Source organism: Miniopterus schreibersii (assembly GCF_964146895.1).
Source record: "Miniopterus schreibersii genome assembly, chromosome: 12".
NCBI lineage: Eukaryota > Metazoa > Chordata > Mammalia > Chiroptera > Miniopteridae > Miniopterus > Miniopterus schreibersii.
The window spans coordinates 9,090,672-9,105,580 of record NC_138112.1 but is presented as its reverse complement, the minus strand read 5'-3'; the positions used below and the strand labels follow the sequence as shown (position 1 = coordinate 9,105,580).

The following is a 14,909-nucleotide window of genomic DNA, read 5'->3' as shown; positions in this document are numbered from 1 at the left end:
TTCAGAGAGAAGAAAGGAGAGGGAGAGAGAGAGATAGAAACGTCAATGATGACAGAGTCATTGATCGGCTGCAGCCCGCAACCTGGGCATGTGCCCTGACCGGGAATCGAACCCTGATCGCCTGGATCCTAGGTCGACGCTTAACTGCTGAGCCACGCCCGGCCGGGCAGTGATTATATATTTTAAATAAAGAGATGTACCATAAAGTTTCAGTGCTCTGAAAATAGTGATTTAATAACATGAAATGGCTTTATAATAATAGATCATGAACAGGTTTTAGCATACACTTAAATCACCATGTCAGCTCTCAAAGATTTCTTTTTCATTTCAGGTTATGTATTTTCCTTATACATAATTATGATTTTAGAGAAAGGAAGGGGGAGAGGGGGAAAGGGGAGGACAGGAGGAGGAGGAGGAGGGAGGGAGGGAGGGAGGGGGAGAGAGAGAAGGGGGAGGGCATCAATCTACTGCTCCACATATCTATGCATTCATTGGTTGACTTTTGCATGTGCCCTGACCAGATCAAACCCACAATCTTGGCACATCAGGACGAAGCTCCAACCAACTGAGCTACCTGGCCAGGGCTCTTGAATCTTAACTTTTATTTCTTGATTTTTGTGGTTTAACTTTACATTTATTCTGCATAATTCATAAACCAGGCCATACATAGTCTTGAAAGAATTTTATAAATTGACTACCGGATATAAAAATCGTTACAGATAAAAAATAAAGATAAAATATATACTAACAAGAAGTTAAAGTTGTATTAACAAAATTTCATGACTGATGCATGTCAGCCCTGACCGACAGGTATAAGTCAGCAAAAGTCACCATCTACTTGCTTCCATACTCCTCCGTAGAGCTACTAACCTTTGCTGACCTCCCAGATCTAAGAGGAACAGAGGTTTAAAAAATAGTACTAAGATTCACCCTCCCTTCTGGACTGTTGTTTCAGCCTTTAGTCAACCAGCTAGCCACTGCTGCTTTCCATTCTGGATAGGTAACCCATGACAGTCACCAGTGAAGAACAGAAGATGAGCCTCAGCATTTGGGAGTGACAGAGGGGGAAAAGGTGACAAGATGATTTTGCCTGACCCTTTTAGCTACATACTGATATTTCCAACACCCCTTTTGAAGAGCGGGACACTTCAAATTTTATAAAGCATATGATGCCACAGACAAACACAAGATGCATTTCATAAACTAAATATACCAAAATTAACAATACAAATTCAGTGGTCTAAGAAAGTAAAAAATAAATCCCATATGCTATGATCTGAAAAGAATGGAGGTAGGGGTGAGAGAGGGGAAACAAACTGCAGTAATGTGAGCTATAAACTGACATGATATTATGAGCTTTTTCAAAAAATATCCAGGTATTCATTTATCCAACACAACAAATGTTAAGTGCCAGGAACTATAGTAGACACTTGAAATGAAACACTGAACATAGTTCTTACCCTAAAAAAGATCACTTGTCTATCTCCCCAACTAGTTTTTAACAGTCACAATACACTGTAAAAAGTGCCACCAACAGGGTGAGGGTATATCAAACTTGTAACTGTCTAGGGCACCTATGGAAAAAGGAAAGGATGTGGCCATAAAACCCAGCATTGAAATTTTAATTAACATGGTAAGAGTTAAAGTGAAAATAATCATGAAACTCAAAGAGTAATAGATAATTTGATAATGTGCACTCTGTCCAAAATAGTAGCATAACAACTTCAACACTCCTTTTCTAGTCTGAGTCCTCCACTCCCTTTCACCAGAATGCAGGAAAAGCAGTAACTGGGACATTCTGCCAGCATGCAGGCAAACGGGGAAGCTGTTCTGAGCGAAACCAAAGCCGACTTACGTTAAACCACATTCCCTTTTTCTGTTAAATATTCCCCTCACAATAGAGATGCCAAACAGTGAAATCCACGCTACACACCAAGCAACATCGTAGTGTTCTACGGCTTTCCTTTAGATGGTGGTGAGGGAAGTGTGTTTCTGTAATTCCTTTTTGTTAGAAGTTAATACACTAATGAAAATAAAAGCCATCTACAGGCAACTAGGACCCACCATACTTAGATGTGTCTACATGAACATAATCATATGAGTTATTGGGGCCTCCTACTTGCCATGGTAAATCTGCACTACTATTTGGTGCAACCCTTCAGTTCCCAAAGCACACATACTCACCAGCTGGCCTGCCAGCAGTGGCATGTACTCGATGATGGCCAGCCGGACCCTCCACTTGGCATCTTCAGCCAGCTCCACTATGGCAGGAAGGAGAGACTGAGAGAGCTGGCGGATTCCAATCACTTCATTTACACAGTCCAAATTGGAGATGATATTCAAACGAACTTCAGGACACTGCAAGTACACAAGCCCCAAAAGAACATATAAGAATCAAGTTCTCTATCCAATATTTTCCTATTGTCAGGATGAGGTAACAACTGCTAACTGAAGTTTAAAATAAAGTTTAAAAAATATATATAGTTTTGGAAGAAATACTTAATACTGAGTCCACAAATAACTCATCATGTAAGTGTAACTGCTCTTAACTAGACTCTCAATAAAAAGTCTATAGCCTGCTAAAGAGAACAACCTCTGAATCAAATTATATGCATTCAAATACCAGATCTGCCAGATCTGGGTGAGTCACTTTCTCTCTGTGCCTCAGCTTCCTCATCTGTGAAATGGGGATAAGAAGACCTACCACAAAAGATTGCTGTGAGGATTACATGTAGTAATACATGCCAAAGCATTTATGATCATGCCTGGCATATATAGTTTTACTCAATAAATGTTAGCTATCAGTATAATGTTGATACTATATTTAATTGTAAATGAAAGACACTTTTTAAACAAAGATCGATTACGTCTGAAAGAAGAAAGCAGTGCCTCTCAGTAGGAATCAGACAAAGAGAATAGGGACAAATTTTTAAGTCTCTATCAATGGCTCCTGATGCCCATTTTCAGGGAAATTTGCAACCCATACGCAAACGCAAGGACTGTCACTGGTTTAAAATAGTTACTTTTTAAAATCCCATCATCCCTGTTTTGGGTGCTATTTTAGTGAAACCCCAAACCAAAACCAAACTAAATCACTGACTATCAAGCAACAGAATTTATAGCCAGACTCACCTCATCCTTTAACTGAGCTAAAAAAAGAGGCAGAAGATGTTCAATGGTGTTCTCTTTGCCCAAAATAGTAGACAATCCCATAATCACAGAAGCTAGAGCCGATTTGACATGTTGATTTGTATCAGATACTAATTCCTAAAATAAAATCAAAATTAAAAGCCTGTCTTTTTTGCAAGACAACAGAAATTCCCGTATCATTTCCCAAGGAATTTAAAAACACAGAACTATTTCAATATTGATTAGTTGATAATGTTTCTTAGATCATCTGCCAGATAGCATAAACCTATGCACCAAAGAGCATTTTACAATTATAATGCACTAATAAGTGATAACAATGTTGCACATTAACACATCTATCCCATTCATCCTTTGTTTTATCTTAGAGCTCTTTTGAGTTTAAAGAGCTTTAAGGTAAAACAAACAAACAAAAAAAGAGGTAAGGTTTGCCTTCATATAGGGCAGAGTAAAACTAAACGTACACTAGAGTTAGGTTTACCTTTATATAGGGCAGAACTTGATTCATAATTATGGTCTCTCTACCTTCAATGGGCAAGTTCTCACAAAGATCTAAAAGAGATAAACAGAAAAAAGTAATGCTTATTTACAAGGAGCAAAGTGAAGAAATTTAACCATTTTATCAACAGTTTCAAATTAAATCAAATCATATGTTTAAGCAAATGATCTCCAAGAAAGAAAAATGGCTCTTATTCTAAATTCACTTTTTCCTCAACCTAGATGCCACTGTGTGTCACACTAGTCCAACCTGAAAAGTTTTTTTCAAAAAAATATAAACAAGGTAAAATGGCTGTTTGGTTTTAAATATAATGGGAGTAGTTTTATATGATGATGTAACAATTCTATACAATAAAATCATCTCTATTTATTTGAAAACATATTCTAGAAAAAACATTCAAAATTCACTGACATAAAAAAATGTGCCAAAATAAATGACCCATGCTGCAACATAAATTGAACTCCTTAACCTTTCACTTTGTGGGCAGCAGCTGCTCGGACTTCAGCTTCACAGTCTTTAAGTAGGTTCTGAAAGGCAGGGATGAGGTCATTCTGGGTGATTTTAGGGCCCACAGCTTTCTGGAGCTATAAAAGAATATGTACAGGTTTTAATGCATACTAACAAAATAATTAACATGAACAAAACAAAATGGCACAACCTTCAGGTATACATTTTTGCCACAAGTACTTCTGATTCATAAGAATTAATTCAGAAACTTTTGGTACAACAGAAAACTTGTGGGTTTCTTGAATTTTTTATTTAGTACTTTAAAAAAATGTCAGTGCAATAATTTTACCTCTGAAAATTTGTCGGCTACCATATACCGAACTCGCCAAGATTTATCTTCCGCAGCTTGTCGAAGTGTTGGCATCACCAAAACCTCAAGGTCATCCTGAGACAGTAACTGGGCAATACTGACACAAGCTTCCACAGCAAGGAGGCGCACTGAATCCTAAAGGAACAAAATTTCTTTCTGTTAGACAATATTTCCTGACAGCCACAGAGTATACAGTGTTGGGTGGTGCTGTGGGTGTCATTTTAAAAAAAAAATCAGAAACAAACCAACTACACTACATGCAGCCTCATACCTGTCTTGAAATATTTGTTCCCTTTGCCTGGAATGGAATGACAAAGCCATAAAGGTAGGAACTTATTCTATGAGTAAACAGCAAAATAATTATGCTGGCTAGTACAGAATTTTTATTAAGAAAAATGAAATGTAAAGTAAAAAAAAGAGAACATTTTAATGATGTCTCCAAAGTCTCACTCTAATAAGATAAAAATGAAAATTATGCTTGTACAAGTTTATAAGAAGTCAGGACAAAGAAAGAGAATAAAGGCAAAGGAATCATTGGGAAGCTGTTTTCAAAATACAGGTACCTCCACTTTTCAAAGTTCATTTATGCAGCTTTGCTTTTACAAACGACCTAGATTAATACATGTTTCACTACCTGAAAGAAATATGAAAAGGATTTTGCTTTTACAAAAAAAGGTGAAAAGTGAGAAGAGCATTCAGCATTTGTTTTGCACGAGCCATTATAGAGGCAGGGTATATACCTCAAGCAAAGTGGCCCTGCCAAGCTCCTTCCCAGGAACTACACTCAGCATCACAGCATCAAGATGCCACAGCTTTAAACTGTGTCTGTGAGCACCTGGTTTTATCTCATTTTATTTTGTGCAGCTGTTAGCAAGACGTATCCCTAAGGTCACTGCTTCTTCGCTTTACCCCATTTCAGCTTACAAAAGGTTTCAAAGGAATGCTCTACTTTCAGATAGCAGGGGAAGTCTGTACTCAGTTTGAAGTTGCAGTAATAGGAATTGAGGCATAAGATGACGACTTGGAAAGAAACACATAAAAAAACAAAAGGACAATTTTTTAAAAGTTGTATTTAAGTGTTGAGGATCAAGGACAAAATAACTTTGAGGTAGCCAAGCCTAGAAAAATGCAGCAGGAAAAAATTAGAAAAATAAGAGATTAATGAACTCAGCTTTCCATATGTAAACTATCAAGTGTCAATGTGATACCTATATGTCTCCTGAACAAGTGGAAATATATAACTAGACAAGTCAATGAGAAATTAGGAATTGACACTACAGATTTGGGAATAACTATATAAGTAAAAACTGAAAACACATAAACATGCGCTTTCAGGAGAAACGAGGACAGAATCTTACATATAACTACATATTTTTTATATATATATAACATACATATATGTGTACATATATGCACATACATACACATGAAAGATAATAGTGACTCAATTTTCCAAATATTATAAATTTTTTAAATTGTAGATCAACAATAAATTACTATATGCCCAAAACACTCCTCTATCCAAATGAATAGGCTAAAAAAGGCAGAACTAGGTTCTTAGTAGTTGCTACAGATATTTTTGGATTCCCAAAATGATGCTAAATCAAGGGACTACTATCATCTATGGAAAATATACCAATAAATACTTTTTAATCAATTGCCTCTTTTCCAGAACTCCTGATTTTCCCCTATACTTGCTCCTCCCAGAATTTTCTCCATCTCAGCAGTGACACCCCCACCCAACCAGTTGCTCAAGCCAAAAATCAAGATCTTCTTGATGCCTCCTCCCCTCACCCAACCCAATCATGGTTCTACTAACTCTACCTCCAAACCTATCTCCAGATTCTCTCCATTTTCACTGTACCTCCCTAGTTCACTGCCGTGTCTTGACTGGATTATAGACAAGTCTCCTAACTGGACTTCCTGTTTCTATTCTCACTCCCCGCCTTACAATTTAGTTTCCACCCAGAAGCCAGAATGATCTTTTAAAAATGTAATATTACATCAAGTCATACCCCTGCTTAAAATCTAGGTGTATTCTCACTGCACCTAGGAAAGAAAACCCAAACTCTAAATACCCTGGCTCAAAGGACCTCCATGACCAGGCTCCTGCTTAGCTTCTCCAACCTCATCTCTTACCAGAGTCCCTTTCACCCACTATGTTCCAACCTTAGGACCACTAGCCACATGTGTCCTCTCTTTCTGGCATTCTTTTCCTGGAGCTGACACTCTGGGAAAGGTCATGGCTGGCATTCTTCTTTCTTGTCTCAGTTTATGTCTTTTCACAGTCCTTCTCTGACTAGCGAGTCCAGAGAAATGTCCTATAGCCACTCCCAATTATATCACCCCACTCAATTTTCATCATAGCATTTATCCCTGATATTTTGCTTATTTATCTGTTTATCACCTGTTTTCCTTCAGTAAAATGTAAACTCTATGACAGCAGGGACCTTGTATGCCTTGTTTAACACTGAATCCCAGCACTAGAACAGTGTCTGATATGTAGTAGACACTCCATAAATATTTTTTCAATGAATAAATACAATGGAACCAGCAATTCTATCAATGGTCGGAAGGAATATACATACACATTTTTACAACTAAGCACTTAATATTTTTTAAGCATCAATTGCTGCTAATACTACTAGACATTACATGCCTCTTGATGAAAAATACACCCCACTATGAAGTGATCTTATTACCCCAAATATATCAAAGGTGGGACAAGCACTGGCCAAATCCAGGACACAGCTAGGTTTTGTAAATAAAGTTGTACTGGAACACTGCCATGTCCATTAGCTTACATATTATGATGTATGTTTTTGTCCTACAACAGCACAGCGGAGTAGTACCAACACAGGCTGGCCCACAAAGCCTAATATACAGGGGTGAACATGGGCAAAAGTAGACTTACAGTTGTTCGTATGGAAAAACACACGGTTATTATTACAATAACTTTAATGACACAAAAGAATGTAACACTGCAACTGTAAACCTATTTTCACCCACCCCTGTATTTACTATCTTGTCCTTTATAGAAAAAGTTTGCAACCCCTCAATTCTAGAGTTATCTACCATTTTGCAAGAAATATAGAAGACAAAGAAAATGTTAAATTATACTATAGGAAATACAATCAACAAAATCCCAAATGAGAGTTCTAAATCTGTGCTGTCCAATGTGGTAATCACTATCCATACCTGAAAAGTGATAATGACAATTATTTGGGGTACATCATTACAATTATTTTCACCTGTTCTTTACTTTTTAAAATGTGGCTACTAGAAAAATAAAAATTAAAAGGTAGTTTACATTATAGTTTTGTTGTACAGTAATATTTTAAACTATAATGTTTGAGTAATAAAAGTACAAAGAGAAGGGGGTAGTTACCATAAAAGTCAAGATAAAGTGTTAGTCTTAGGGAGTGGAGAGTGATGAGTGAGGAGTGAAAGGGATGTTGTTTGGAAGGGAGGCTATGGAGGGATTCTGGGGTAGTGGCTGTCAAAGTTCTGTTGTGTTTCATAGATGACATCTACAGGATGGCATTACCTTATAATAATTAAGTTGTTTACTTTGTGCTATTTTCTATGTTATTTTAATAATTTAAAAAAATTAGCTCAGCCACTGTAGCTCAGAGGTTGAGTGACCTATGAACCAAGAGGTTGCTGGTTGGGTTCCTGGTCAGGGCATATGCCCAAGATGCAGGCTCAATCCCCAGTACAGGGAGTGCAGGAAGCAGCTGATCGATGATGTGTCTCTCACTGATGTTTCTATCTCTCTATCCCTCTCCCTTCCATTCTCTCTAAAAATCAACAAAAAAATATTTTTTAAAAATTATTTGGAAGTCAAGTTTACCATATTTAGAATTAGAATCTAAAAATGAGATTCATCAGCATGTGCCTGGTGGTTTTGGTCCTGTACACATGATGTGATTCTAGGGCAGACACTAGGCAAATTAAAAACCCCAAAGGACTCTAGCTCTAGTCCACAAACTCTGGGGTCTGATCCTCTGAGGCACCACACAGAGAGGCAGTACAGCCTCACTGCAAAGGCTGAGAACTCTGGAGCCAAACTGCATAGGTTCCAATCCCAACTCCACCACTACTAACTAGGCAACCTTGAGCAAGTTACTTCAATTTTCTGTGCCTGTTTCCTAAAATGTAAAATGAGTTATCTGCCTCACGAGGCTGTTGTGAGAACTGAATTACTTTATATATGTAAAACACTTTAACAGGCCAAGAAAGATAAGTACTTCATTTGGGTGCTTGCTATTATTATTATTTCTACACTAAAGAGATCTAGATTCTTGGATTTAAAATAGCTATTATTCGAGATCATCCTATACACTCAACACAGAGGATGCAAAGGGTCAAATAGCTTTCCTAATACATACTATGCTTGTTTATCTTAAAGTCAAAAATTCCAGGAAGCATTACCCTCTCATATGACAATCCAACCTTCAATGAGCAAAGGTATGTTACCCCTTAATGCAGCTTTGATCTTCCTAATTATGGATCCCATTTCCTCTGACTTCCCCTTTTACAACAACTGCCCATGTAAGAGAAAATCACAGTCTGATTTAGAAAGAAATATAAAGACACTGAAATGGGTCATATTAAACTCTAGCGAGGCCAAAATTAAGTATCAAGTTTGCAAAAAGAATGCTAAATGAGAACCAAACTCCCCAACGAAATTTTTTAAATATTAGAGAGGAGCATATATGTATACCGTAAATACTAAGAGTTAACTTACCTGTTCATCTGAAGCTAGATTAGTAAACAATGGAACGATTTCACTTTTCACACTGTCTAATTCTAAAACCTTCGCAAATTCGCCCAATTTGGAAGCAGCAGCACGTCGTACCATTGGTGTGTCATCTGAGCACAAGGAACGGAAGTGCCTGGAGCAAATAAAATAATGAAGGTACTTCCTGTCAAATACCATTGATTAAACATGCTCCCCCTACAACAACAAAAAACACCACAAATATGGCCAGGCATTTTAGAGGTTTTCTCTTACAAACATCATGATTAGGCTTCTGCTCATGGGAGAAACAAAGATAAAACACCGTATATTCAACTGGACAATAAAAAGTGATGTCATCAATCTTACTATCTCATTATCAGCCACTCACTGGTAACAGGGTACTGTGTAAATTGTCAGCTATGAGTTCCCAATGACCCCAAATAACTAAAAAATACCATATCTTACTGTCTTATTTCTGCTTTGACAGCACTGGAAGCCCTGGGATAGCAAACGCTGAACAAACCACATGCAGATGTTCTAGAAGTGAACCAATCTCCACTCGCTAGGCGTTTCACCAGAGGTACAAAATGAGCTTCCAGAGCAACAGGAGTATGCTCCTGGGAGATCTGCCTCAGGGACTCCACAGCCTTGTCTCGAACCACAGTCTCTTCCACCGTCGCCAGACTTTCCAAAGGAGGCTGAATAGACCAAAAAGGAAAACCAGAAAAGAAAACTTACGCAATCAGGTTAGATGCAGATTATCACCTTTTAAAGTGACTGAAAGGAGGTGGTACATGTAACCAGAATGTTAGCTACATCACACCAAATGGTTACTTTCAGTTCACACAGTGATAACATATGGTGTGTACAACCTGAAGACATGACTTCTGTAGGACAGCCAAGATCTCATGTCCCAGATGGCAATTCCCAGATGGTGTCTACAAATGACACAGTGGAAGAGACTTGACACAATATTAATATTACTGTGAGCTGAATCACTAGGTTTAAAAGATATGTAGCCAAATTCAGACAGGATCATGCATGTTTACTCGAAAGTAGTGCAAAAACATGACCAACATTGGGCACCACAATAACATGATGACATCTCATCAGGCCACTGAGCCCACTGCCTTTGGAGTATTATTCTACCATTCCTGGAGATGAAAGCAACCCGTGTCCACTAGCTCCATACAACTTATCCAACCTACAAAAAGCTGAGTACAAAATCACTTTTTTCAGAATACATCCAGAATCTTTCCATGAGCCAGACATCCAGCAGGAGTTTCTAACAAACAAGTAAAGAGTACAGAGATGGTAGTAATCCTTGCTTGCAGCTTAGAAACAGAAAAGAGTTGGTCTGCTGTAAGATCCACAGGTGACAAAGTCCAGTGAAGAGCAAAAGCAGCTTGTTCTCTGAACCTCGTCCTTTCTGGGTTTATATTTGGTCAGGTACATTCAGCATATGCCATGAGCTGAATCTGGTCATTTCTACAAAACCCACACTTACAAATGACCAAAAGACTAAAATAATTATACTAAGTCAAAGTAAAGGAGCAAGTCTACTTAATAATCCATTTCAAAAACTGTTTGATACACAAAGGTAGAAAGTACTCAACTTTTGTAAGAGGTATTTCGAAAACCCTTTGAAAAGATAACTTTCTTACTTGCATTGTGAAGGCCTTTCATGATCTGCCCGTGCCTTCTGACCATCTCTCATGCAGTATCACTGTATAATCTCTACCACTACTGCAGGATAAGGCAGAGTTCCTGAGAACTACATATGAGTTGTCTTTTGATTTGAACTCTGCCTATTTCTTCACACCCTTTACCTATTGCCCCCTGACCACCACTCCTGCCTACACCAGCCAAACATTTTCTACTCCAGCAACACAACCTGTATCCACACTCTTTCAAAAAAGGATTATTGTTATACTCTAGCACTGAGTATAGAGAAGAAACAGGAAGAAAATAATTAGCCCAGCCCGGCATGGCTCAGCGGTTGAGCATCGACCTAGGATCCAGGAGATCGGGGTTCGATTCCCAGTCAGGGCACATGCCCGGGTTGTGGGCTGCAGCTAATCAATGACTCTCTCATCATTGAGGTTTCTATCTCTCTCTCCCCCTCTCCCTTCCTCTCTCTGAAATCAATAAAGAGGTGATGAGTACTCTACAAAAAAAGAGAGAGAATAGGATGATGTGATAAGACACGACTGGGAGGCAATTCAGGTTGGGTGGTCAGGGAAGGCCTCTTTAAGTAGACACATTGAAGCTAATACCTGAATGACAGGGAGCCAGTCACAGGAAGTTCAAAAGAACATTTTATTAGAGGGAATACCTAGGGCAACAGTTTTAAGTCAAGGCTTTGTAAGCTAAGGTACAAGCTATAGTAGGAATATGGGTCTTCTAACAGCCACGGCAGGGAGTGAACCATCTGCAGGGTGAAGAGTAAACTGTAAGGGTGGGTGGGAGGCAAGAGTAGAAGGCAACTATTTAGGAAGTTACTGCAGTAACCTAGAGGGAAAATCATATGGTCTGAAAAGATTAGAGGAAAGACGAGTTAGGTGGAAGTGGGGATGGAAATAAGTGGACTGATTTGGAATATACATAGAATCTACAAGAGTTACTAATGGATTAGATTTGGAAAATTAGGGAAAGCAGAGTCAAAAATGTCTTCTAGGTTTTGGCTTGTGCAACTGGGTAGACGGTGATGCCATTTACTGAGATGGGACAACTACAGGAAAGGCATATTTTGGGAAGAAAACTGAGTTCTGTTTTAGGTATGTTAAATTTGAAATGCCTGTCTGATATCTAAGTAGAAAAATCATAGGCAGATATAGAGACAAATACATAAATAAACTTCTATATCTATGTCTGGAAGTCCATGGAAAGGTTTGAGGCAGAGACAGAAATCATAAGAGTCAGTCTCATACAGACAGCATTTAGGCCTTTAAGCATACATCCCTATCTTGTCCAACTGTCAAATTCCTAGTCACCCTTCAAACCTAGTTCAGACAACCCTAAGAGGAAGTTTTCCCTTGTCACTCTGGGTTAATTCCTTTCTCCTTCTATTACTTGGGTACCTTGTATGGGTGTCTATTTTTCCATTAACACTGTACAGTAATTATCTGTTGACACATCAGGACAAGAGACCTCATTCCATTCACACTGGTCATCTTTCACGTCAACATTGCAGATTCAGTGCCTGATACAGTGGGCTCTTAATAACTGTCAACTAAACTGAACTCATCAAATCCACAAAGTAAGTCAGAAGTAAAAGTTATGCTTACAAGCAAAGAAAGAAAGCTATGTGTATGTGTATAAACGTTTCCAAAGTCACGACATTGCTAGATGAGAATTAAGATTCCAACTTCAGGGTTGCAGGAGGAGGAACCATAAAAAAAAAAAAAGAAAAATCAAGTCTTCTCCCAAAGTCTAAACTAACAAGTAATTCTACAGAGGCAGACGAGAAAAGAGGAACTACATGCACAGTCAGAAAAAATAAGAATGGGTTCACTGAATCCAAAGGGCCTACATTATCTGTTCTCTCCACAGCTAACACTGGGACTATCCATAAAAACATCTGCATAAAAAATGCTGCAGTGTGCCTATCACCAAACAATGAACCATTTATACTGCAAAAGTTCTAAAAGGAGGGTAGGCAGAATATACTCACCAGCAAACAGTGGGCAAAGTCGGGACCTCCCACCAGGCCGGTGAAATTTCCCAGCTGCTCAGCAAGAGCCAACAGTACCTCATCTTCATCATAAATTGTATCTGGAAACAACAACCACCCAGTACTCATCAACAAAGGCAGTAAGGCCAGAGCTGGACACTCAAACAAAACTAAGAATAGACTCTGTATGTAACTAGATGGCCTGTCACTATCCTAACAGTGTTTTCTTCCTTTTCCATTAAGAGTCTTCCTGGATCTGGTTTACAGAATGAATTAGAAACTTATAATCCCATATCAATTACTCTATTAGGTAAATAGTTAATGTTTGAAAATGTTTAGCCACATTACAATATGCTCTATCGTTTCTTTTGCACAAAAGCATCAGGCTCAATTTAGTACTCAATACTGTGGGTAACAAATTCTAAAACAAGTTTTTTGATATTTTTTCCATTGATTTTTTTTTTTTTTTTTAGAGAGTGGAAGGGAGGGGGAGAGACAGAGAAAGAGAAACATCATTGTGAGAGAGACACACAGGTTGTGTCTCTCTCGCACATACCCCGGTGCCGGAATCAAACCCTTCAGGTCCCAGGCCAGAGCTCTAACCACTGAGCCACACGGGCCAGGGCTAAAACAACCAGTTTTGAAAAAACAACTGGAAAACGGTAATGCCTATGCCTTTCTTTAAACAAAGATTCACATACCCGTAAGGAATGGTAGCAGCTCAGTTCGTGTCCTTTCTACTCCAAGTGCTAGAGCAATTGTTGATAACTTCTTAATGCTGTTGAGACGGAGCTTTAAAAAAGAAAGTGGAAAGAAGAATAAACTAAAGAAAGAGTTGTGACTTAGACCAAAGGCTAAAGTTGCAAACTGGTGACACAGTGACATACCCGTTGAATGAGGAAAACCTTCAAGTTAGACTTTATTCTGAGGAAACTCAGGAGCAGTGTAATATGGCTTCATAGCCAAATGAACACTCTGAAGGTCTCGTCAGAGAAATGAATGAAAGAGAATGTAATACCCAGGAAGTGAGGCAGTTTTAAAAAGAGAACTCTGGCAGCGGAGAAGCAGGTGAAACGGTTGACTACAACTCCTGGCTTTTCCAAGAAGGGTTCCGCCAGGGCGGCCACACCGGCTCCGCCGGGTTAATGAGCCTTCCCGCCCGCGGTCTACCCAACAGGCCGGGCCAGTTTCCCAGCCCAGAGGAAGGCATTCATTCACCTGCACTTCAAAAGGCCCCTGGCCTCCCCGCAGCCTCTCCAGCGCCCCGCCGCCTGCGCCCCCTCCTCCCGCTCGCTCCTCAACAAGGAGCCCCGGCCGGGGCTGCACGCGGCGTCCCCACCGCACCGCCCGGAAGGGGCGTCCAGACGGGAAGCCGGTTCTCCCACAACCGCCCGGGTGGGACGCCGGGCCCAAGCCTCAGGGGGTCCGGAGGAGGGGCTCTGGCGAGGTCCCGGGAGGATCGGGTCGAAGCCCTCACGGGTCTTTCCCTTCCTCCCGCTCAAGTTTCTGCTCGAGTCCAGCTCTTTCAATCCCGGGCCACCCCCACTTCGCCGCCGGCCTTCCCCTTTCCCTACCCGCGCGCCCGACCGAGCCCGCCTCCTCTCCCCGGCCCGGCTCCAGTACCTGCACGTCCTCATTGCGGAGCTCGTCGATTAAAACCGCGATCGGGTATAGCGAATCGTCTCCATCTCCGCTCGCTGCCCCCGGGATGGTCCCGGGCCCCGCCGCGCCCGCCATGTTCTTTCTCCTCAGCCGGCTTACGGCCGCCCGCCCCGCGCCCAGGCCCCGCCCCGCGCCCAGGCCCCGCCCCGCGCCCAGGCCCCGCCCCGCGCCCAGGCCCCGCCCCGCGCCCAGGCCCCGCCCCGCGCCCAGGCCCCGCCCCGCGCCCAGGCCCCGCCCCGCGCCCAGGCCCCGCCCCGCGCCCAGGCCCCGCCCCGCGCCCAGGCCCCGCCCCGCGCCCAGGCCCCGCCCCGCGCCCAGGCAGGCGGGGCTGTGGCCGGCGCTGCGGCTCCCGGGAGGAGGGAGAGCC

At 40.8% G+C, this 14,909-nt stretch overlaps 1 protein-coding gene across 2 annotated transcripts in view; it reads right to left on the bottom strand.

Annotated features, from left to right (window-relative positions):
* PPP2R1B (protein phosphatase 2 scaffold subunit Abeta) overlaps positions 1–14,672 on the bottom strand; it is a 34,673-nt gene extending 20,001 nt beyond the window's left edge. Inside the window, exons 1-10 of one of the 2 annotated variants that reach the window (XM_081155102.1) lie at positions 14,504–14,672; positions 13,582–13,672; positions 12,881–12,981; positions 9,673–9,905; positions 9,214–9,361; positions 4,443–4,598; positions 4,116–4,230; positions 3,629–3,699; positions 3,133–3,267; positions 2,185–2,358 (exon numbers count right to left, since the gene is read on the bottom strand). In XM_081155102.1, the coding sequence (XP_081011228.1) occupies positions 2,185–2,358; positions 3,133–3,267; positions 3,629–3,699; positions 4,116–4,230; positions 4,443–4,598; positions 9,214–9,361; positions 9,673–9,905; positions 12,881–12,981; positions 13,582–13,672; positions 14,504–14,617 (1,338 nt within the window). In that variant the 5' untranslated portion in view covers positions 14,618–14,672. The remainder of the gene's footprint in view (positions 1–2,184; positions 2,359–3,132; positions 3,268–3,628; positions 3,700–4,115; positions 4,231–4,442; positions 4,599–9,213; positions 9,362–9,672; positions 9,906–12,880; positions 12,982–13,581; positions 13,673–14,503) is intronic. The other variant, XM_081155103.1, reaches the window with a different exon arrangement.
* Positions 14,673–14,909: the final 237 nt, after the last annotated feature.